Source organism: Amblyomma americanum, chromosome 4 (assembly GCF_052857255.1).
Source record: "Amblyomma americanum isolate KBUSLIRL-KWMA chromosome 4, ASM5285725v1, whole genome shotgun sequence".
NCBI classification, from domain to species: Eukaryota; Metazoa; Arthropoda; class Arachnida; order Ixodida; family Ixodidae; genus Amblyomma; species Amblyomma americanum.
The window spans coordinates 8,675,832-8,700,465 of record NC_135500.1 but is presented as its reverse complement, the minus strand read 5'-3'; the positions used below and the strand labels follow the sequence as shown (position 1 = coordinate 8,700,465).

Below are 24,634 nucleotides of genomic sequence, written 5' to 3'. Positions count from 1 at the left end.
TCGTTGGACACCTGAACCGCGCCGTAAGGGAAGGGATAAAGGAGGGAGTGAAAGTCGAAAAGAAGAGAGTGGTGCCGTAGTGGAGGGCTCCAGAATAATTTGCACCACCTGGGGATCTTTAAACCACACTTTCAAAGCAAAAGTTATCACAGTAAAAATATCGAACACTGATAAACGATGCCAAAGATACTGAAACAGTTGGCAGTAAACACAATATGCACATTCGGCTAGAAAAGGAATCAACGCACAAGACTAAGTATACAGAGTTAGGTGAAATTTATACAGGAGGAAAAGGAATCTTCAGTATTTTTTCTTTAACCCAGATACACCATGACTATCTACAGCGATTTTTGCAAGATACTAATAGGCATCACACAGAATGTTACAATTTGGTTATCTATAGTTTGTTTTCCATAGTTTGTTCTAGGTCTTGCAGTGGATAGGGCAACCGCATGTAAACCATACGGAACATTTCTTGAATAATAAGCATTTTAGAAAGAACTAAAATTATGCTTTATTTTATAAAAAAAATGAACAGCTAAACTCAAATTGTAGGAATGAAAGAAATTGCGATCATGAAATGTTTCGAAAAGATTTTATTCCATAGCTGGGCTTGAACATAATGAACGTGGAGCTCGTTTCTGAAGTGAAAACAATTTATACGAATCGGTTTTGTTGCAGGTTACCCACACCAGGTTGCAGTATACAAGGTTGGAATGAACAAAGGCAAAGTATAATTGTCTTCTAACCTGTAGTGGAAGCAGATAATACAGCCGCCGTGGTGGCTGAGTGGTTTATTCTACTTCCGGCCACCGAGCGTGACGGACGCAGGATCATGAGCTCCCACGGAGCGGCGATAGCGGCCGTTGCCGGCCGCGGAAACAGGTTTGCCAGCGACGCTGATAAGGATTACGAGATCGTCCTGCCTACCCTGCCTACCGGACGTGTGGTTTTAAACACGGTTTTTCTGCACGGGGACGTGCGTGCGAGACCCTACAGGGTCGAAGACTTCAGGGACGCCCTCGCCAACGCTGGTGCGCTCCCCGACGTCGTGGCGTTGGGGGCGTACCAGATAAACCACGTGTGGGCGGTGACCTTCAGCACCGCTGACGCAGCAAAGAAACTGGCTGCCACGAAGGAGCTGGAAGTCAAGGGACGCCGCTGCATTGTTTTCGATCCAGAAGACCACCAGGTAAAGCTGCGCCTCCACTGGATGCTTCACGGCGTCGCCGACGAGGACATCCGTACGGCATTCGCGGCGTTCGGCAACGTGACCGAGGTCACCCGGGAGCGTTGGCGCGTCGCCGGCATGAAGGAGAAGGGGTCCACCACGAGGACCGTGCTTCTGAAACTGAAGCCAGGTGTGAAGGTGGACGACCTGCCCCACCAGGTACGAGTCGCTGGCGAGTTGGCTCTCGTGGTGGTTCCCGGGCGGCCGATGCAGTGCCTTCGTTGCGGCGGCACGGGGCACGTTCGCCGCGATTGCAAGGTGCCCAGGTGTTCGAAATGCCGGCGCTATGGACACTCGGAGGCTGACTGCGTTCGTACCTACGCGTCGGCCACCGGGCATGTAGCAGCGAGCGTCTCCGCAGAACTGATGGACGTCGTCGAAGCAGAGGAGGCAGCGAGCGGTGCCGACGACACGGGCAAAGCGGAGGGGGTGGCGGTGCAGCCAGCTGTTGCGAGCAGCAACACCGACACGGCTGTGGCTCAGGAGAGCGGGTCGCCAGCTACTGACCCATCTTCGACGCCTGTGGAAACGCCCAAAGATGGAGCGAGCTCGTCCGTGCACGTGGAACGGAAGGCCGCCAGCGAGAGCCACGACGAAAAGGACGACTCCCGCATGAACGTCGGCGTGACTACACCTGCGAAGCGGCCACACGCCGAGACCAAGGCCGACGGGGAGAAGGCAGCGGAGCCCAGCGTCGGGGAACCGCCGGCAAAGACGCCCCAAGCACGACGGGCCGGTCTGAGACCGCGCACAAAAGTTCCGGCTGAGAAGCGTGGCGGCGACAAGGCGCCTCCTGACCAGGAGCACGTGCTCGCGCCGGATGACACCGGCGGCGACGGCATCGTCTAGCGACATGCTAGGCGCGGGAGGTAAGCACCGTGCTTTCGGTCTCTTCTTCCTAAGTTAAAATGGCTTCTGCAACTCCGTTTAAAGTCGCCACCCTAAACGTCAGAGGCCTGGCAGGTAAAAGAAAACAAAGCCAGCTGTACAGACTTATAACGGAGCAAGATATTGATATACTGGCAGTGCAGGAGACTAAAGTCGATGGTGAGGAAGAGACCGGGAGCATGGTGCGACGTTTCACGTCTAGGTATTTTGCCGTCGTTAGCCATGCTGTAGGCACATCGGCTGGCTGTATTCTTTTTGTTAAGAAGTTGCCGGGAATACATGTACACGGTCATCATTCGTGCTTGTCGGGTCGACACGTGTCCATCGATTTTTCGCTCAGTAACATAGACTGGCGCATTGTTTGCCTCTACGCTCCTAATGTGGTTAATGACCGAGCCGCGTTTTTTGAAAGCGTCGAAGAACGGCTTCGCACTGACAGACAGCTGATTGTTATGGGCGATTACAACTGTGTCCTTAGTGCGCGCGACAAGACAAGCCTCCGAGGTTTCCGAGACAAAAGCACCGAAGTGTTGTTAGGAATGATTGTGAACTGCAACCTCGAGGATGTAGCAGAGTGTCTTGAAGGAACGCGTGCTGTAAGGTACACACGATTCGAGGGCACAAGTCACGCACGGCTAGACCGCATTTATGCATCCGCGGAAACTGTACCTAAATGCAATAGTTATGTAGTTATGCCGGTATCATTTTCTGACCACTGTTTGGTTCAATGCTGCATAGGATTCATTAGGAAGGGGAATGGTTTTTCATGGGAAATGTGGAAGTTGAATGACAAGCTACTTCAGGACGAATTTTATAACCGAGCTGTAAGGGAAGAAGTAGCAAAAATAGAACCAAGTAGCAACATGAGGATATGGCAGCAGTGGGAGCTCACTAAGGAAACTTTAAAATTAAAATCAATAGAAAGAGCCACTTGTATACGTCATCAAGCAAAACAACAGGAAATTGAGCTAAAGACACTGCTTCAGACGATGTTAAAACAGGAATGCCGAGCGCCTGGTAAATGGATGGAGGACATAAGAAAAACCAAACAAAAGCTAGAGATAATCGAAGAAGAACGTTATCGGGGAGCGTTGGTGAGGGCAAGGGCAGAAAACATGGCTGCAGGGGAAGCGCCAACGAAACGAGCACTTGGTTTGGAAAAAACCCGTGCCGAAAGAAATCACATTAACGAAATTGAATGGGGAGGTGTTTCAAAAACGGACATCGATCACATCAAAGGAGCCTTTTTCGAGCATTACCAGGCGCTCTTCGCATCGCACCCGGTAGATGTTATCACATTTAAGGAGGCGTTTCTAGCCGAGATGCCGCGTCTGGACGACGAAACTAAAGACAGATTAGAACAGCAGATAAATCAAGAGGAAGTCGAGCAAGCAATAGATAGTTTAAACCCAGGAAAGTCGCCTGGACCGGACGGGTTCAGCGCGGCATTCTACAAAGAATTTAAACATGTAATTTCCCCGGTCTTGAGGGTAATCTTTAACGAAGCCTTTAAAGTCAAAGCACTGCCTCCGTCCTATGGGTCGTCCCATACTGTGCTGATTCCCAAAACAGACGACACAGACAGATTACGACTGGTGACAGCATACCGACCGATAGCACTCACTAATGTTGAGTACAAAATTTTTATGAAGATTTTGGCGCGAAGGCTGCAGACCGTGATTCATCACTTAGTTGGTCCGCATCAGACCTGCGGGATTAAAGGGCGGTCTATTTTTACAAATATTCACGTTGCGCGCAGTGTCTTAGAAACCTGTGATGACACAAATGGTCAGGTGGCTATTCTTCAGATCGATTTAGAAAAGGCTTTTGACTGCGTTGCCCATAAACTTTTGTTTGCAGTATTAAGCCATGTTAACGTTGGTTCTGTTATTCGCGAGGGTGTGGCCCTGGCGTACCGGAACTGCACGACGAAATTGATCGTTAACAAGAGTCTGGGGGCACCCATTAGCGTGCAGCGTTCGGTGCGCCAGGGCTGTCCCCTCAGCCCCCTTTTATTTTGTATTTATGTGGAGACCCTTTGTTTGAAGCTACTGAAAAACAGAAGTATTACCGGATTCAGTTTACAAGCAGCCGAAGTAAAGGTTCTGGCGTACGCTGATGACATTGCTGTGTTTGCCGTTGACGAGGGAGGCATAAGCGAGGCCGTTCAATGTGTACGAGATTTCAGCCAAGCCAAGCTACTGGAAGCGGGGTTAACTGGTCGAAGTGCCTCGGACTTTGGCACGGAAGGTGGGCATCTACGCCGGAGCGGTTTGCCAGCGTGCCTTGGACGACGACGCCAGATAAATACTTGGGCGTTCCACTCGCTGCTTACCGTGACAGTGAACAGTATTGGACAGGACAGATTAAAGAGATACGGGAAAGAGCTGATAAGTGGAAAGGAACGACCTTGTCCATTTTCGCCAGAGCCACTGTTTGCAACTTGTTCTTTATCAGCAGGCTCTGGTACGTCATGCAGGTGTTGCACTGTTCACGGTTAAGTATTCAAAAGCTACACCGAATTTTCGCCATCTTTGTCTGGTCGTCTGAATGGGAGCGCTGCAGCCGGACCAACCTGTTCCGACGGGTTCAAGACGGTGGGCTGGGATTGGGCCATTTGTTTTTGAGACAGCTGGTCAATCGTTTTTGTTTCTTCGGGACACAAGAGACCCGTTTTTGCGTACCGTATGCCAAGTTAGGCTGCGGCATCTGCTTCCAGAGTACATAGTCGGAACTGCTGACGTTTACAGTAGGGTCACCGGTGTTTACCGGGAAATCGTAGCCAGTGTAAGGTTTCTTTCCGCGCGGTTTTCAAATGACTTTCTGTCGACTGTGAAACGAAAGAAACTGTACCGTGCTTTGTGCGATGTAGTTTTCCCGGTGCCCTTGTACAGGGCCTTGTACAGTGGAGGCCAAGGCAAAGATGTTTTAAAGAGAGTTAAAAACATGCAGGTGCCATCAGGAACCAAAACCTTCTTTTTTAAGCTGCACACCGGAACCTTACCGGTTAAAAAATTTTTAGAGGGAAAGGAATTATTTTTACCCTGGGGTTCTCACTGTTTAATTTGCAGAAAGCCTGAAACAATAGACCATGTATTTTTACACTGTTGGGAAGGGGTTTATTTTTGGGATGTATTACAGCGAACCTTAAAGAAAGAATTTCCACTAGACCCGTATGGCATCCGTTACTTATGTGTTGACAATGAGGATGGGGTGCCTTATGATGTAATAATGCTGACAGGCCTTCACTGTATATGGCGCTCGAGAATGGCAGGCTTTCACTGTAACAGAGACGCAAGACCTGCCCGAATCTACTTTCGAGAAAGTATGGACATGTTTCTGGCCATTCAGAAGGCCGCAGCGGAGCCTCCGGAGTGGCTCTCAAGACTAGAGCCACTCTGTACACTGCGTGAATTTTAAGTTGACGAAGCCAGACTCATGCTGGCTGACTTCGAGTCGGGTGTACATAGCGTTTGTCTTTTGTTGATTGTTTGTTATGTGCAATTTTCTGTGTCAAAGCCAGGCAATAAAGAAAAAAAAAAGCAGTGGCTAGGTGGTTATGGCGCTCGGCTGCTGGCCCAAAAGACGCGGGTTCGATCCCGGCCGCGGTGGTAGAATTTCGATGGAGGCGAAATTCTATAGGCCCGTGTGTTGTACGATGTCAGTACACGTTAAAAAACCCCAGGTGGTCGAAATTTCCGGAGCCCTTCACTACGGCGTCTCTCATAGCCTGAGTCACTTTGGGACGTTAAACCCCCATCAATAGTAAGATGCCTAATACGATAGATAACACAAATAGAACTGGCCATTTTAAGTCAAATGCAGTTTACATGATCTGTCCACCCCAAATCACTGCAAAAATACACGCCTAGAAACCGGCAACTGAGAACTTGTTCGATGTTCAAGTCATTAAAAGCTGATTTGACGTGATGATCTAATGGTTTGTTTTTTTGGATGGAAGGGCATAAACTTTGTTTTGTTCACGTTTAACTGAAGTTGGTTAACAGCTAGAGAGCCAAATCGCTAACTCGTTAAGCCAGACATTAGATTGCTGTCCAAGTACTTGAACATTGGAGCCAAAAAAAAAAAGACAGTAGTATCGTCGGCATACAACATAATATTACGAGTTAATGGTATGTTGACAATGTTACGGACATATAAAATAAATAAAAGTGGTCCCAGAATTGAACCCTGAAAGGCACCGAAATTTATCGTACCAAAAATAGATTTTGCATCGGGCATCTGGCCCCGCCGCGGTGGCTCAGTGGTTAGGGCGCTCGACTACTGATCCGGAGTTCCCGGGTTCGAACCCGACCGCGGCGGCTGCGTTTTTATGGAGGAAAAACGCTAAGGCGCCCGTGTGCTGTGCGATGTCAGTGCACGTTAAAGATCCCCAGGTGGTCGAAATTATGCCGGAGCCCTCCACTACGGCACCTATTCTTCCTTTCTTCTTTCACTCCCTCCTTTATCCCTTCCCTTACGGCGCGGTTCAGGTGTCCAACGATATATGAGACAGATACTGCGCCATTTTCCTTTCGCCAAAAACCAATTATTATTATTATTATCGGGCATCTGAGTGTACTGAGTTCATGCAGTTAGGTAACTCTCCAAAAGTGCATTTATAATTCCACGGATACCATGAGTCTCTAATTTATATAGTAGTACTGAATGCTTCACATAATCGACGGCTTTGCACAAATCAAGTAATATTCCAAGAGAAAAAGCATATTCTCAAAATTACTAATTATAGAGTTTTTATTATCTAACACAGCTGATTGGGTTGACTTACCAGCCTGAAAACCATACTGTTGGGGGCAGATTAGATGCTTAGTTTGTAAGAAGTTATTTATTCGCCTGATGAGTACACGCTCCGCTAATTTTGAAATCAGGAAATAATGAATTAGGACGATGATTGTTCAGGTCATTTTTGTTGCCACCTTTGAATAGCAAGGCAACACGCGCGACTTTTAATTTGATAGGGAATACACCAAAGAGCAGAATTCTATTACAAATATGCGTAAGGGGGCCAGCGATAATATTACCAGCACATTTGATAGGAAAAACCGCGACTTCGTTGTCCCCAGGAGCACGTGTTTCTAAAAGCATTAATGGAGGACGAAAATGTGAAATCAGCGCTGCGGGAGGGTAAATATGAGTCTACAGTACGAGTTAAGTGGCAGCTAACTGAAGATCGGTATGCTCAGGCAGCTAAAAAGTGTTCATTGAGTTTATTTGCATGTGAACTCCCGGCATAATTCACCTCATTGATATTTAGCTCGGATGGAAGATCATATTTCTTGTTCACTATGATGGCGTTAACGCCTTGCCAAAGTAATTTATGGTTGCGTAAGATAGACGTAATTATTATTATAGAAAAGAGATCTAGCCTTCTTTAAATCTGAGTTTAATATGTTAGGGAACTTCTTAAACTTAAGTAATCCGGGAATGGCGTTTCGAAACAACGAGAGAACATTTTATTTATTTGTTTAATTTGCTTCAAAAGCCTTCCGGTCATCTATTCTTTTATAGCCTTTCTGTGTTTTTTTCTTATAGTTTAGGTCGGGAACGCAGCGTCGTAACATTCAAGCAGTTCCTTAATAAATATATCATAGGCACGGGACGAGTCATCTTCACGAAATACATTTACCCCATTAATTGTACTCATCAAGTGACAAAATCTGGAGATGTTCTTTTCATCATAACTTCTACGCGCACGTACCGTAGTAATCGATTGCGTCGTCTCAGGAATAAGTGAGAAGAAAGGCAAGTGATCATTAATTCAGAAGAAAAAACACCTGATATGCAGCTATCTGGTGGGAGAAAAGTGAAAAACAAATCAATTAGTGTTTGAGTGTGTAACGATATACGAGTAGGCAATTCAATAACATTGTGACCACCATGAGACAACATTGTTTCTTTTAAACTGATCTTCAAAGGGTTATCCTCCAAAAAGTTCATATTGAAGTCGCCTAACAAAATGACACCCAACTTGTTTATGTTGGCAAATTTCAGAAACGAATCAATTAACCGAAAAAAATTCACTGAATTACCTTGAGGGGGGCCATACAAAACCATTATAGTGACCTAGAGAAAACCTGGCGCCCAAACCATGTAATCCACAAGGACGAACGACGACGAGACACAAGCGGTATATCTCACAACTGAATTTTTATTGAAACCAGGATGCAGCTTATAGGGTGAAGCTTCAAGGGGAGAGAAGAGTGACAACGGGGAGAAGGTGATAAACGGTAACATCGCTTGGCAGAAGCGGGCAGACAACCAAAAATCACACAAGAAAAAGAAAAATTCTATGATTACTGAATCTAAAGAGTTAAACTCTGGGGGCAAAAAGAGATAAAGAAGGAGTACAGATGCACCTACAGCCAAATTTATTTATGTAGAAAGCCTCCAGGCTAACACGCGCAGTCTTATCTATGCTCTTGCCAAGAATCTTCGTCTCATTCAAACGCGCTTCGCACCCGTCGCAGCTCATTACGTGCGCAACCAAATGTGCGTACTTATCTTTTAAGTATGACAAATTTCGCGCTTGGTCCCCCAACCGCTCGATGATGCAGCGGCCAGTCTGACCGGCATAAAACTTCCCACAAGTTAAGCGGATAGCGTAGACCACTCCTACGGAACACTTGATAAACGGAGTGTCGTGCTTTATCTGGCAACCCCGCTTCCTAGAGTTGCAGGTTCGGGGGCACAACTTTTCCAGCTTGTTGGGAGCCGAGGAAACGACACTCACGCCATACCTGTTGGCCACTTTCCTCAAGTTGTTGAGGTCTTGTGTACATAAGGCACAACTTGCTAATTCAAGTATGCACCAACTAGTCCAAAAAGAGGTGTGAATTCATTATAGTGACCTTTTGAGAAGCAAAGCAGAGAGTTTTAAAGTTAGTAAAAACTAGTGAATAATTCGACATTAAGACAAAGGAAAAACGATTTTGGACATATAAATATACACCACCACCATGGTTTCCATCTAGGAATACTGAAATAGGTTTGTAGCCAGCAAACACTAACATCTGCACATGAGGTAAACCAAGTTTCAGTGTAAGCAATAAAGTCGTAATTTAAATTATGTTTAAGTAATTCAGCTTCTATTTCTTTCGATTTCATTTTTAGTCTCTGACAGCCCAAGTGGTAAAGAGAAAGTGTTTTGCGAGGATTATAAGTACAATTTTTTTTAATGTCAGTAAATATCTCGGAAGTAAAACAGGACAATGTTGAGCAGGCGTACTGCGTAGCCTCGCAGCTACAGCACTTAAACAATCATATCAATGTCTTCGTCGCAAGGGATTCTTATTGCTCGTGCCCCTAGTTGCTTTCGAGCATAAATCTTCCCTTCCTTAGACCAAACGAAAGCGCATTTTATTTCCTTAGCCTTCATTTTAGCGAGCCAGAATATATTTTTGCTGGAAGCAGTCAAGTTATCCAAGAATCGAAAGTCATCTTCGCATTCATTCCGCTTTGAAATTCAGTCTACTTTTGTGGATGGGTTCGCAAAACGGATCAAGACAACGGGTACCTTGTCAGGTTCAGAAGGATGGCGGTGTAACTCTTCAACGTCCCTACTGTACTGGCTTAGTTCGTTTAATTCCTGACGCAACTTTCGAATTTGTTGCCTGTCCTAGTTTGTCTCAATGTCATCTACTCTCTTACGTAAGAGCTTTTTCCTTGTCATGCCTATTGGTTACTTCGAACGATTTGTCGTACGTGTCAGACATATGTTGAACGGACATTTCAATACTTGAAACAGTATCTTTCAAAGATGACAGATCATCAACTTTGCTTGTGAGAATTGCTAAAGGTCTACCTTTTTCAGCAAGCTGTTTGCATACGGCGGTTGAAGCCACATTACTGCTGCTATCATGAGCACGACACGCCGAAGATCGGCATGAAAGTCATTTCAAGGTTTGTCTAAATTCAGCAGATTTTGCTTTAAAAGTCCGCTCCCCAACTCTTGCACACTTCCCAATGTGAAACCTTTGACAGCAATCAGCACAGGTCAAAAGTTCCTCCCTATCTATAATGTCTGCATAGCATGCAGAACAAGGATCAAAATTTTCTGCCGGCATTTGAACAAGACACTAGATCATGGGCAGCAGTGGCAGCAACGGGGTAACAACAATAAGAAGTAAACACTAACCTGCAGATTCAGAACAGTTGTATGAGCACCTTTGTGCAGCGACCTGCCGCCGCCACCGCTGCCCGATGTATCAATGTGATAATAAATGCGCGCTCCGACAGCGATAGGCGAAAATACGCTGCCACTGCCAGGCGTTGTTCTGCGGATGCTCTCAACTGCGTCCATGACTCGCGGGCTACCTCCTCTGATGAGAGGAACACCCAGCCTAGAACTTTCACTGCCGAAACCCGCTCCACATAAACTATCAGGTCTGATGCTAAAGCGCCGAAGCGCAGAGCTTTGCTCTTGCCCCTGTCAAGAAGGGCGCCGAACAGCTCGCTGTATCTCGCAAAAAGCCGCAAAAACGCTACGTAGCTCTCCTCGTCCCGCAAGAACCGGGACACATCGTCAGCGTACGCAGACACCTTCACCTTACCTTGACCCCGCAAAGGGAATCCGCGCACTGATGGACACTCTGCTATGCGGCGAAGGAGTGGGTCTAAGCATAATACAAATAACATTGGGGACAGGGGACAGCCCTGTTTAACGCCACGCTCTACACTAAATAAGTCGCCTAACACCCCGTTACAAAGTAAACGAGCTGTAAGGTGGGAATACAGCTCCACAAACTCCGGCGGAAAGCCGAAAGCCCCGAGAACGCCAAAAAGGTAACGGGCCTCAACTCGATTTAAGGTTTTAGCCTGATCGAGTCAGACTAAACAACCAGGTATTCCCGTCCTCGAAGTGAACGTGAACATGTCACGCGTTAGTGCAAGAGACGAGAACACCGAGCGTCCTGGCACGCTGCAGGCATGCGTAGGTCTTATGAGCACTGCTAAAACCTTGCTCAACATTTTAGCCAACAGCGACGGCACGATCTTGAAATCTGCCTTAAACAGAGTGATGGGTCGCCACGCCTGCGGGTTAGATGGACACCCGCCGGGCTTAATGATGAGGACTAAAGGGCTCTCTCTAAAAGACTGCGGCCTCTCACCATCCCAGACAAAGGCGTTCACCATCCGGATAAGGTGTTCCTCCAGGGCGGTGTAGAACCTGGCATACAAGCTGTTGTGAATGCCGTCAGGGCCAGGAGCTGAAGCGGGTTCATGTACTTAACGGTTGCTAATAGCTCTTCGGCACTAACCGGGGAGTTAAGCTATATGCCTAGATCGCTCGGCAGGTGCGGCAACTGGCCTCAAACACTACGTAATGTGTCCGTAAAAGAGACGGAGTCCCGCCGTCCGGCCCCAGAAACAAACAGCTGCGAGAAGTGACGCATATAATCGTCACAGATGACAGCCGCGCTACTGCTCCTGGAAGGGAGGCAAAACCGCCTCGTCTGTCGCGTCTCATCGAGGCTGCCTGCCCGCACCTGACATAGTACGGTGGGATTTGACACCGGCCTACCCTGCACAAGCGCCTGTGCTGGCGCGAGGACTGGCGTGGTATCGTGTGGTAGCGTGCCTTTAACAAGTCGAGATAATCGCGCATGGCGAAAGTGAGCGGCGAACGTCACAGAAATCAAACGACGGCTCTCAACACTTGAGGATCGCCTTGCTGTCGTCGATGACCTGCGCGAAGACGTGAACAACGTGAACTCAACGATAAATGAATCTCAGGCTCAGTTAAAATCTATGGAGTCAAGGCAAACAGAGCAGGCAAATCTGGTCCTTGATGACCAGAATAACCGGATGCGCAGGAACAACCTGGTTTTTAAGGGCATTGCTGAAAACTCACAAGAAAATTGGAAAGACACAAAAAAGGTAATCACTGAATTTATATCGGCAAATCTTGACATCCAGGCAGGAGAAATTGAACGAGCCCACAGAGTAGGACAGTATAAACAAGATCATGTCCGCCCTGTAGTAGTAAAGTTCTTGAACTTCAAAGACAAGTGTTACATCTTAAGGAACGCTCACAAGCTCAAAGACATAGTTAAACCCCGGGTCTGGATTGAAGAAGATTTTTCACCAAGAATCCAATTCATACGAAAAAAGCTCCGGGATTTTGTGCGCGCGCAACGGGAATCTGATACTGAAAAATATAAGCTTCTTTTTGACAAGGTTCTTTTCAGGAAGAAGCTGCATATATATGACAGCTCGCAAGATCGGGTAGTTTTACTTGAGAAGTGTGAAACGGCCAGCCCCAAATGACGTAGAAACGATAAAGTTGAAGGGGCACTGTACATCATCGTGTCCAACTTCCAAAGCCTGTTAAACAAACAAGACAAGCTGTGCGATCTCATTGAATGCTGTGCTGCAGATATTATCCTTGGCACTGAAAGTTGGTTATCGCCTGATGTTACGAACAACGAACTTTCACTTTCAGGCTGTTTCACGTTGTTTAGAAAAGACAGGCTGACTTCTAGTGGTGGCGGTGTGTTAATTGCCATCAAAAACTGCTTTCAAGCTCGCATTGTGGACACCGGCTCCGACTTGGAAATTTTGTGGGTTGTGGTGCACTTATCCACCGCTGTTACTTGTGCCATCGGTGTATGTTATCGCCCGCCAGATGCACGGAATCAGTTTGTTGACGACCTCGGCGAATCACTCAGTTTTCTTGCAAACAAGTACCCGAACGCAGAAATAATCCTGGCTGGTGATTTCAACTATCCCGGAATAGACTGGCTGGCATGCGCACCCACTAGTGGTACAAGTCAACGCGAATGTATGAAATTTCTTGATTTACTTTCCTTGTTTAATCTGACCCAAACCGTATCCTGTTCAACGCGTGGAACTGCCGTCTTAGATCTGGTGCTGACAACTGAGCCAGAAAATATGCATGTCAACGTACTAGAGTGCATTAGCGACCATAATGTCATACACTGCGAGTACGCCCTACCAATTAAAAAGCCTGAAATCCAAAATAAGGTCATATACGATTATACGCGAGCAAATGTCGACCAAATCTTGAGCGAGCTTTCGTCATTCTCCGAAGAATTCTTAAACAGGTTTCTTTATCGTGAAAGCACGGAAAATTGGAGAACAGTCCATGCAAGCTAATTGAACTGAAAAATAAATATATTCCAAAAATTACCATTGCCCCATTAACACACAATACATGGTTCACTTCACAAGTAAAGCGATGCATCAATAAGAAGAAGCGTTTATACTCTAGAGCAAAACAGACTGCCTCGAATGGTGATTTGGGGCGTTACAAGAATCATGCAGCAGCTAGCAAGAAAGAGATTGAATTGAGGCAGCTAAATACAATTTTTTTAATCACGATATATCGGCTTTATTAAAAATAATACCAAAAAATTTTGGAAAGTAATAAATCCCAAGTCCTCAGCTAGAAATTTATCAATTATAAAGGATGACGAGCACCTTTCGCCATCACAAGCAGCAACAGAATATAATTTATTCTTTAGTTCCGTATTCACTGAAGACTTGCCAATCCCCCCTGATCTTAACTTCACTGCTGTTAAGTGCCACAATGAATAATCTGATCATCACTCATGAAGGGATGGATAGAGAAAGCTATTGACAGACTACAAATTAACTCGTCGCCTGGTCCAGACGGCATATGCCCTCAACTGCTAAAATTAACAAAACCTATTGTATCTCACATTTTTACTTCCTTGTTCCAGCAATCCCTTCACACCGGGTGCGTACCGGACTCGTGGAAACTTGCTCGTGTTACTCCCATATTTAAATCAGGTGACCAATCCATGCTAACAAATTACCGACCTATCTCGTTAACCAGTATACCCTGCAAACTGTTGGAGCATATCATATCATCAGCTATAATGAAATACTTAACCGAGCACAAGTTCTTTTCCCCTAATCAACATGGTTTCCTGCATGGTCGTTCGTGTGAGACGCAGTTGTTTGAATTAATAACCGACCTTCATCATGCTGTGCACGATATATTAAGGATTGACGCTATATTTATTCATTTCGCGAAAGCGTTTGATAAGGTACCCCATTATTGTTCATTACTGAAGCTAAATTCTCTCAACATTAACAAGCATATTATCACCTGGATTACTAACTTTCTTACCAATCGTTACCAATATGTCTGTGTAAATGGGTGTTGTTCGTCCCCAACCGTGGTAAAATCTGGCGTGCCGCAAGACTCGGTGCTTGGACCAATTTTATTCCTGATCTCATTAATGATATAAGTGAATTTATTACCTCTACTACTAGATTATTTGCTGATGACTGCGTTATATATAGACAGATTACCAAACCTGACGACACCAACTCATTGCAGTCAGACCTGGACAGAACCACCACTTGATGTGAACAGTGGCAAATGCAAATTAACGTCTCTAAAACAAAGACTATAACATTCACCACCAATAACCAGCTTCAAAATCACTGTTATTCCATGAATAGTATTCCCATTGAGAATGTCTCTACAGTCAAATACCTAGGTGTTCATTTTTCGTCTGATCTAACATGTAATAACCATATCGATGCTATTGTCAGTAAATCATCTAAAGCACTTGGTTTCATCAGACGTCACTTGCACCAAGCTGATCCTGCCACCAAACCTTTAGCCTACACTACCCTCGTCCGCTCAAAAATAGAATACGCATCCTTATTTGGAACCCGCATCAATTGTACTTAATTCACAAACTGGAATCAATACAAAATAAAGCAGCGAGATTTATAACTAAGAACTATTCACGTCAGTCCAGCATAACGGCAATCAAAGCATCGCTAAAGCTACCATCACTCGAAAAGAGAATACTAGCACTATTTTCAAACTTTCACAGATTGTATCACAGTCACTCTTCATTCGCTTCATACTATATTAGATCCGCCCTCCGTATCTTTCCGCGCTTAGTTAATGCTCTCAAAATCGAACCCATGTTTGCACGTACCCATCTCTCTTTAGTCATTCACCATTCTCTTTCCGTTCACCACTGGAACAAGTTACAGAGTGATATTGTCTTCACCTTAAATCATGACGCCTTTGTGCAAAAACTGAAGTGTTTTTTACAAATAAATTCTGATTAGGAAGGCTCGATTCCTGAATATGCTCAACTTCGAATTTTCTGTACTTTTCTTTCCCCATTTTGCCTGTTCTGGATTTATGTTGCTTGTAGAGCTATGTGTAGAGTATTGTTTATATGTAACTGTGCACCCCCCACCCTATGTAATGCCTGAAAAGAGCCTTTAGGGTATGTGAATAAATAAAAAGATAAACACTCTCGTGGTTGCGGCAGATATAACGGACGCTAGCTGCGGTGGAGCCTCATCCTTCAGTAATATAACCTCTCTGCGAGGTATAAAAAAGGGAACATGAATGGCAATGCCGATGGATTAAGCAGGCTATTCTGAAGTACTAAAGTGAAAAAGGTCCTCCAGCATTTATGAGTGTGTGTATGTATTACTAGTGGACTTATGCATGTTCTTTATTATGTATTTGTCTACTCCGTCTATTTCATGCACGGCTCGTACTTGGTTGTTGCCAAAAGGTCAATGATACGTTAACGTAATGGCTGAACCACTCGGAATCACAATTTGTTATCTTATTGCCATGTTTGTTGGGATAAGCCTGGTGGGTCAGGGGCAGAGTCTGAGTGCTTGCGCGTCGTGTGGGGCCTTGTTGCTGGGGCCGGACCGGCCGCTGTTTGCCATTGTGAGAGGTTTGGGGGTTGATTTGGTGCTCGCAGAAAAGAGAAAGGTCTTCCCACTCCCAAGACAAGCCCACCTCTCCACGGCAAAGAATTGCTAGCACTGGCCGATCGAGATTTTCCTGGCCGCGGAGGAGTTATTAGGAACGGCGACAACAAGTCTCGTTGTTAGCAACGCAGACAGCAAGCCTCGGCTGTTGGCGGCGAGCACATCTCTTTCTACTGTGTGGCTGCGAGCAACTTGACGATGATCGCTCTCGCGCCGGCCGTCAATTACCACACGGAGAGGACCCGGGGGTCTTCGCCCGGTCGTGGTGCGGAACCCGAAAGAGCGGAGAGCTGAAGTTTGAGAACAACTGAAGTCGCCGCCGCCAGCAAGCGGCCGTTATCGTCCCCAGCCTTCGCCGGCATCTCTAAAGACACACAACCACTCTCGGCTTCTCTTCCCGACTTTGTGTTCCGGCCTTGCGGGCCGGCTTCCGCTAATGAAGAACAGGTGTCGGCAGCCCCTGGGATCTTTTGGCTGGCCAGCTGACGTCCCCTACCGCGGTCGGCATGACCCCGACGGCATCCTCCTCTCTCTCGGGCTCAACATGTGACGGGGGAGTGGCCGTGTGCGCGGAGGTGTCAGTTTGTGTGCGCGAGTGAAAGTTTCAGGCCACTGCCACCCTGGCGAGGGCGTCCTCAACCTGTGAAATTCAGGGAACAAGAAGGGTATAAAACTCGACTGCGGGTGCAGTTGAATCAGCTCACTTTTGATCTCTGACGCTTGTAAATATGTAATTAAAACCAAGTCTTCTTTCTCCCCTAAGGAACCCCTTCAGTCAGCAGTACTCTTGTCCTGGTCGAAGCGGGCATCGTCTTCACTGAGGTTGCGTCGAGCAGCGACCCCGATCCCCGCCTTCAAGAGCGCACAGAACTACCGCTCTGACGCGCCTGCTACCCAAATAAAAATCGACCGCGAGTGTGCGGCTGTCTATGCCGTAAATGCATCGCGCCAGAGCGAAAAGAGCTCCTAACAAAATCAACACAAACACCACAGGAAACAGAAGACCTTAGCTAGAAGAAAGCATCAACCCAAAACCTGGACTTAAAATCGGTGACCTCGCGTGGGCAACGTAAGTTTGTTTCCTGTAAAAACAGGATGTCGGCGCCCTGTGCTCGGGCGAAGCGCATCACCTCTCTGCTTGTCCGGCGACCTAAATCCCTGAACATTCAAGGAGAGTGGTGCACACGCTATGATGGCAATACAGAGCGTCGACGTCACTACGCGTTTAAGGAGCCCCGCCATGAGCGAACCTTGGGGCAGAGTTTTTTGCCTGGGGCGGGGCAGTGCCGTCTGAGCTATCACCCGCGTCTTGCCTCGCCTGCTTCCCCGTTAATTTTGCAGTGTACATATCGTCTGTCGCCTGCGCTCGGAAATCAAGCGGCTGGCGCACCGGCTAACGATGAGGCGATGTTCCACACGCCGCTGCCTGTGTAGCGCCGGGTGTTGCGGATAAGCTGCCGCTGGTTTTGCGCTGCTCCTCCTCCTCTTCGTGTGTTTGGCTACGGGGCAGGCATTAAGTGTCTGAGTGGGTGAGGACCTGGCGCTGAGCGCAGTTCAGGTCCCCCGTGAGGCTTTCATTCACAGCGCAAAGACGAACACGGACAAGAGGGGAGACACCACAAAGCGCCGACTTCAACAACGTTTATTGCTGTGGTGGTGGTGGTGAAAGCATTTATTTGAATATTGCAGAGAGGTTGCGTGGGGAGCAATCCCTAGTGGGCCGCTCCCCTTACAGTACTAGGTGGAGTCCCTTATTCAGGGACCCCATTGGTCTGGGCTGCCACTCGAGCTCGCTGAACTAGGGCTTGTTGGGCCGGTAGGTCCAGGCAGCTGAGCAGGGCCGCCTCCCAGACCTCTCGGGTAGGGGAAGGGGTTAGGGGCGGAAGAGAAGGATTGTGTTGGCATGGCCAGACCATGTGGAACGTGTCAGCCACCTCCCCACAGAAAGAGCAGAGGCCAGAGAAAGAAGTGTCGAAATGTTTGAGCACTGCCGGGCACAGTAGAGTGTTAGTAAAAAGTCTAAGCAGTATTCTCTCGTCCGCTTTCCTTAGCCTCTTGAGAGGATCCGGGTACTGACGGTACGAGTCCCGGTAATAAGCGGAGATATCTTTGAAAGTTACCAGAGGACAGGAGTCCTGGTCCAGATCGGTAGGGTCTACGTCGGGGGCCCGGTTAGAGAGTGCGCGGGCGACCGAGTTGCCCTTCTCCTAAACCGCAACAGCAGCCGCATATTCAGTCAGAAACATCAAAAGTAGGAGGCCAAGACGACCTCGCCAAATTTATGGCAGAAGTAAGACAGAAGTAAGACCACCCGACGTAGTAGCGCTACAAGAAACAAACATGACATCGTCACTCCAAGGCTACACATGCTACGTAAACCAGGAGGGCAACAAAACAGCAACACTCATTGCCAAACACCTAGTCGCTATAGCACACGACAGCATAGCCGACACGGACGTGGAACACGTCATCACCGAAATTATTCCAAAGAAGAAAAGGCAGGGTAGCAGCACATTCGTGATCAACATCTACAGCTCCCCGAAGCAGAAAACTGCAAAATTCCAAGAACTCTTTCACGGTGTTAGCAGACTAGCGCGAGAAAACAAACTAGTTGTGGTGGGAGATTTCAATGCCAAGGACCCAAGCTGGGGGTACAAGGTATCTGACAAAAAGGGCAAACACATAAAGGAAGCGGCGGAGGTATTGGGATGTCAGCTAGTGACAGACCCCAACACCCCCACCAGAACCGGGAACAGCGTCAGCATGGACACCTGCCCAGACTTAACCTACGTCAAAGGAACAGGACGGGCGACATGGCAGTAGTAGTAGTAGTAGTAAAGACTTTTATTCGACCATAATTTATAGGCCGAGCATGTCGACCGCCTGGGCGACCAGAAGCCGCTGTTCTTCTTCCCCTTCAGCGCCAAGCCAGTCGAGCCAGGTGGTGATGGATAGAAAGGGTGGGGGGAAGGAACCCGACTGCTGAGCAGCCGGGCAATAGAAGAGGCAATGGGCCAGGTCCGCATAGATGCAGGGGCAGTTGGGACAGGAAGGGTCCGATCGATAGCGATAGAGGAAGAGGCGGGACGGGGTGATAACTGCATTCATCTGAATGTGCCGAAGAAGGCGAGACTCCGGCACCGTGAGTGATGGATGAGGAGGAGGGTAAAGGCGTTTGTCGAGGCGGAGCTCAAGGTAGACCTCTTTTATGGTGCGGCGAAGGGTGAGCCTCCCACCGTCCTCCGAGGGCTTGGGCCAGGGGATCAACGGTGCCCGGAAAAGTGTGTCGCGGGCGAGCTGATGGGCCAGCTCATTGCCGTCAATCCCTGAATGCCCAGGGACCCAGCGGAGGAAAACGATGGAAGGCTGCAGTGCGGAGACCGCTCGCTCGACCTCCTGTTGGAGAGAACGGGTCAGGGTGCGTTTCTGTATGTGGTGTATAGCGGCTTGTGAGTCTGAATAGACTGTGTACTCTTGGAGAGAGGGAAGGAGGGCAAATGACTGGAGGGCATGCGCAATGGCGAGGACCTCGAGGGACAATGCGTCTGGAGGGTGTAGATACGGCCCGCTGGTGTGGGTTTCAGGAGAAGGGAGGTGTGGATGGTACAGGGCGTAGCCGCAGGAACCTCGAGGAGCCACGAAGGAGGCATCCGTGTAAGCTACACCCTGGGTATCAAAGAGAGGGGAATGGTGCTGTGCGGCCGCATGACGACGTCCGGCGTGCAGGACGGGGGACATGTTGGCCGGGAGGGGAAGGATACGAAGATTGGGAGCGGGGGTGGGAATAGGAGAGGTAAACGGGGAGATTGGAATGGGCGAGATACCCGCTTGAGTCAATAACCACTGACCCTGACGGGTAAGGGAAAGCCGGGCAAGTTGTGAGTCACGATGGAGACTGATAAGAGAACGAAGAGGATGGAAGAGGCCTGTGGCAAAGAGCTTAGTGGTAGAGGTAGTGATAGGGAGGTTGAGGGCTGCCTTGTAGAGGCCCACAAGGGCAGTCTCGAGAGCGTTAAGTTGAGTCTGATTGAAGGAAGCGTAGGGTGCAAAGTACAAGACTTTGTTGAGGGCCAGCGCGTGGGCAACGCGGCACGCGTGAGCCTCGTGGAGACCTGAGCGTCGAGTGACCACGCGCCGCAGGAGGTGAGTTACAGAGTGGCAGGTGGTGACAGCGCGGTGGAGGGCTTGCACATTCTTAGCCGCATGCAAAGGGAAGCCAAGAACTTTGCACTGTGTGACGACAGGAATGGGAGAGCCAGAAAGGTGGAGAGAGACGAAATGGTTGTGTGAGCGCTGGTAGGAGGAATGGTTGAGAAGGAGAAGCTCGGATTTCTCAGGAGCAGGAGAGAGGCCAGCGGTGGTGAGAAAGGAGTCGATGAGATCTAGGCCACGTTGCAGGGTGTCCTGTACGTGACCGGGAGAGCCAGATGAACACCAGAGAGTGATGTCATCGGCGTAAAATATATGATGCAGGTCGGGAATTTCAGCTAGCTGGGAGGCGAGAGGGGCCATAGCGAGTTTGAAAAGGGTAGGAGAAAGAACAGCACCTTGAGGAGTGCCACGGGTGAGGTGGTGTGGGTTAGACAAGTGGGTATCTACTCGAAAGCGAGCCACACGTTTAGAGAGGAATGAGCGGATATAGGAGTACATGCGGGAGCCACAATCCAAAGAGGCGAGTTGAGAAAGGATGTGATCGTGGCAAACACCGTCAAAGGCCTTGCGAACATCGACAGTCACAAGTGCGTAAATTTGAGTGGGTGTAGGGGACAGAAACGTTTGCTGGAGAATCAGAAACATGTCCTGTGCACAGACGCGGCGTCGGAAGCCAATGAGAGAATGGGGGAAGAACTCCCGTGCCTCAAGAAAATCAGAGAGGCGAGTCAGAGCCATTCGCTCAAGGGTCTTACCAACGCACGACGTAAGGGAGATTGGGCGGAGGTTAGAGAGAGAGGGAGGTTTGCCCGGCTTTGGAATCATAGAAATAAGGGAGGATGTCCAGGAGCTCGGCAAGCAGCCGCTCTCCCAGGCCTCATTGTAGGTTTGAAGAAGGAATTCTTTGGCGCAGTCAGGAAGGTTACGAAGTGTGGTGTATGTAATGGCATCCTCACCGGGAGCCGAGCGTGTAGAATTAGCAGCCAGAGCAGATTCGAGCTCCCGGAGAGTGAAGCATTGGTCCAGATCGGGGTTAGGTCCACCTGAGTACACCGGGTAGGAGGGTGCCAGAGGGGGCGGGAGGTAGAGAGAGGCGAGTTGATCAAAAACTTCGGAGGGAGTACCCTGAGTGAGGGCTTTAGCTAGAGTGGGAGCAAGGGCAGGCTTACTGCCAAGGAGGGATTTAAAGAGAGATCATGCGGATCGCGAGTGCAATGCAGAATCAAGGCCATCACAAAGAGCACTCCAACGAGAATGCTCGAGGGAGGCGCAGTGGGCGACGATCTCAGCCCCCAGAGCAGTGATCCGGGAGGAAAGTTGGGCATTGTGTGGTTGGGAGCGAAAGGAGCGTTGAAGACGTTTACGGCGACGCCATAAACGGATAAGGTGTGGATCTGGGTCCTGGATTGGGTAACGAGAGCGAACGCGACGGCTACTGGACGTGAGCGCTGCAGAGATGCGCGACGTCCAGTCGTCGTAGGATTGAAAGGAGTCGGAGGCGAGATTTGTGCGAAAAGCATGCCAGTCAGTGTGAATAACCGGATGACAGCGAGGGATGCGGGAAAGAGAGGTGGTGATATGAATGAGAAAGTGGTCACTTAGAAGAGTTTCGGCTGTCACCTGCCAGTGAAAGGAAAGTGAACCCCGAGAGAAAGTGAGGTCGGGTGTCGTGGAGCGTTGTGAGGCAATGCCCGCTCGAGTAGGAGAGCCAGGAGTATTAAGAAGGGTGAGGTGGCGTTCCTGGGCCAGACAGTGCAGGAGGCGGCCGGGTTTGAGGGTTTGTGGGTAGCCCCAGAGTGTGTGAGGGGCATTAAAGTCACCACCAAAGAGGAGATGGGAGGTAGAAGGAAGAGAGTGAAGGAATTTGCCCAGAGCAGAGAATAAAGAGGAAGTGACAGGGGGGTTGTAAAAAGACAAAAGGACGAGTGAGATGCGGGAAGAAGGGTGGTAATAAACCACACAAACTAAATATTTAAGGAGGGTGGAGGGGATGTCAATTTGCTCTACGAGCACGTCACTGCGTACATAAATAGACGCAAGTGGCGTGGCCGTAGTGGCATGGTAGGCGCGGTAGCCTGGGACATTGCGGGCCGTCCGGGTCTCCTGGAGAAGGAGAAAATGAGGCAGAGAGGGGCGGGTGAGTAGGTACTGGTGGAGGGGGGTCTTATTGTGACAAAGATTTCGGCAGTTCCACTGCACAATTTCGAGGTCCTCGCCAAACGCCATTATGAGAGTGGAGAGGAACGCGATGGTACGCGTTCCTTCTTTTTTGCCGGGGGCAGTGACTCATGGACGGATTGGAGCATAGATGTGAAAGATTCCAATTGCTTTGATTGTGCTTGGAGGGTGGTAAGAATCTGGAGAACCGAAGTTTCCAGCTGAACCAAGCGAGTGTGATGTGCCTGTGTGGTGGTTTCGACAAGGTCAGCCAAAGGGGCGACCTGGGCTCTGGAGGAAGGAGTGGGGAACGTGGCAAGGTGCTCATTTAGCTTGCTAAGCTGGGAGGTAAGAGAGGAGGTGGTTGTCTGGAGGGTTTGAGTCAAGGCATGTATCTGCTGTTGTAGATCGTGGGAAATGCGCTGCTGCTCTCGCTGCTGGCGTTCGAGCATTGCTAGCCGGAGGTCGAAGGAGCGGCTCGCGTCAGTCAAGGATGGAGAGGGTGGTGTAGTGGAAGAGAGGGACGCTGGCACCGAGGATCCTTTAACTATGGCGGCGAAGGAGCCTGGTGGTGACGTGATCGGAGCTGATGGATATTCATGATTAGAGGAGGAGGACGAGGAGGAGGAGGAGGGGGTGGTGGGTTGAGTGGCCCGGCGCAAAGCTAGGCGTCGGAGGTATGCAGCTTTAGCACACTCGCGTTGTTTAGCAAGGAGGAAGGGGCAAGTGGGGTCGAGGGAGGGGTGGGTATTCACCTGGCAATGAACGCACCAGGGCTGGGCACACACATGAGCGGAAGGGTCAGCGGGTAGAGGAGCAGCACAGCGACGGCACTTTGCCGGAACGCTGTGCTGGGGGCATTGGTGGGCGCGGTGGCCTAGAGTGAGACAACGGGTGCAGGTGGGAGGCTTAGGTTTATGAGGACGGCACCGGAAGGCAACGCGTTTGAAATATACAAAGTGGGGGATGACGGTACCAGCGAACGTTATGAGCACTGATTAAGTGGATCCCATCATGCGAGCAGCGAGAATATCTGTTTTGAAAGATTCTAGTTCATGCATGAGCTCATCAGGAGTGAAGTGGCCACCGGCGTTATGGATGACGCCGAGGCATGAGATGGGAGGATGGGGGGAATAAGTTTTGATGCTGACAGGCTTACCGTGAAGGTGAAGGTGCGTGATAGAAAGTAGGAGGTGGGCGGTGAGAGGAGAATGAGTTTTTAAAAACACAAGGCTTTGGGCTGGCTTGGCCTGAAGGGTGATGTCTGCACTGGTCTTGGAGGAAAGTTGTGCAGCGGAGGTGACTGCGGCGAGCACGTCGTAGAGAGGCAGCTTGGGATTGAGGGTACCAGGAGGGAGTTGTATGCCAACAGCGATGAGCTCGGAGCGGGGTCGGGTGACGGAAGCAGGCTTACGGCTGGCACCGATGGTGCTCCAGCCGATTTCCGGGGATGAAGTGTCGTCTACCGGGGACGCCATGAAGTCCATGTCTGCCGACGAATCGTCAGCCTGGGGCGCAACCTGCGACGCTGGTGCCGGGCTGCAGGTCTTGGTGTCAGCGGGTAATGTGGCTGGTGTAGGCGCGGCGGCACCGGCGGCGTCGACGAACGCAGGCGGCTGCGACGCGTCTATGGGCCCAAAGGTGTTGACGTCTCTTAGAGCGTGGAGTTGGCGAGCAGTGGACGCTGCGGCGACAGCGAACGCTTCCGGCTGCGCCGCGGCCGTCGATCCGGAGCTCCCAGCGTCGCTCACAGTGTTGGTTGCGACAGGATTTTGCGCGGTGGCGTGGGCGGTTGGAGTAGGCCCCGCGGTGGCGGCATCAGTGGGTCTGGGCTGCAGGGGCTTCGGGAGACGCTGCATTGCAGAGGTGCAGGCGCGGCGCGTTAGGGTTAGCGAGGCGCCGCGCCGCTTCTGACTTTTGGAGGCGCTTGAAGGGCCAGCCCGGCAGCGGGCCGTGATGCCGATGGTATCCACGTGCTTCGGAAGCCTTCCGGAAACGATGGAGAGGAAATCCAGGGGCGGGCGAAGCCCTGGATTAGGCCAGGGGCAGGTGAAAGCGGAGCTCGATAGGCAGCCAGCTAAACAGGGCGGCGCCACCTAGCGGACCTCGCGACATGGCAAAACCTCTGAAAATTTAGGGAGCGATCACTACATTATTCGCACGCAAATCACATCGGCAAAACTTCAACGCCGAAATGGAACCATGAAAATTACGGACTGGAACGCGTTCAGAGAGGCATGCAAAGAGAGCCAGCGCGAGAGCATAGACTCAATTGAGGCATGGGGGAGCATGCTCAAAGAGAAGCAACGCAAATACACCAAAGAAATAGACAGAACAGAGCAGACAGCCGAGGTAGACTCCAGGCTCCTCAAATTATGGGAAGCACGCAGAGGCCTAACCAAACGGTGGAAAAGACAGAGGTGCAATGGGAAACTC

The 24,634-nt window shown here is 49.4% G+C and overlaps 1 protein-coding gene across 1 annotated transcript; it reads left to right on the top strand.

Moving 5' to 3' along the window:
* The first annotated feature begins 814 nt into the window (after positions 1-814).
* LOC144127785 (uncharacterized) lies at positions 815-2,647 on the top strand. The gene has a single exon (XM_077660693.1). It carries the CDS (start codon positions 836-838, stop codon positions 2,078-2,080), a length of 1,245 nt encoding a protein of 414 aa, XP_077516819.1. The 5' UTR covers positions 815-835; the 3' UTR covers positions 2,081-2,647.
* Positions 2,648-24,634: the final 21,987 nt, after the last annotated feature.

Excerpts from the sequence above, each read along its gene's own strand:
- LOC144127785 (XM_077660693.1), top strand. The coding sequence starts at position 836 with ATGAGCTCCCACGGAGCGGCGATAGCGGCCGTTGCCGGCCGCGGAAAC.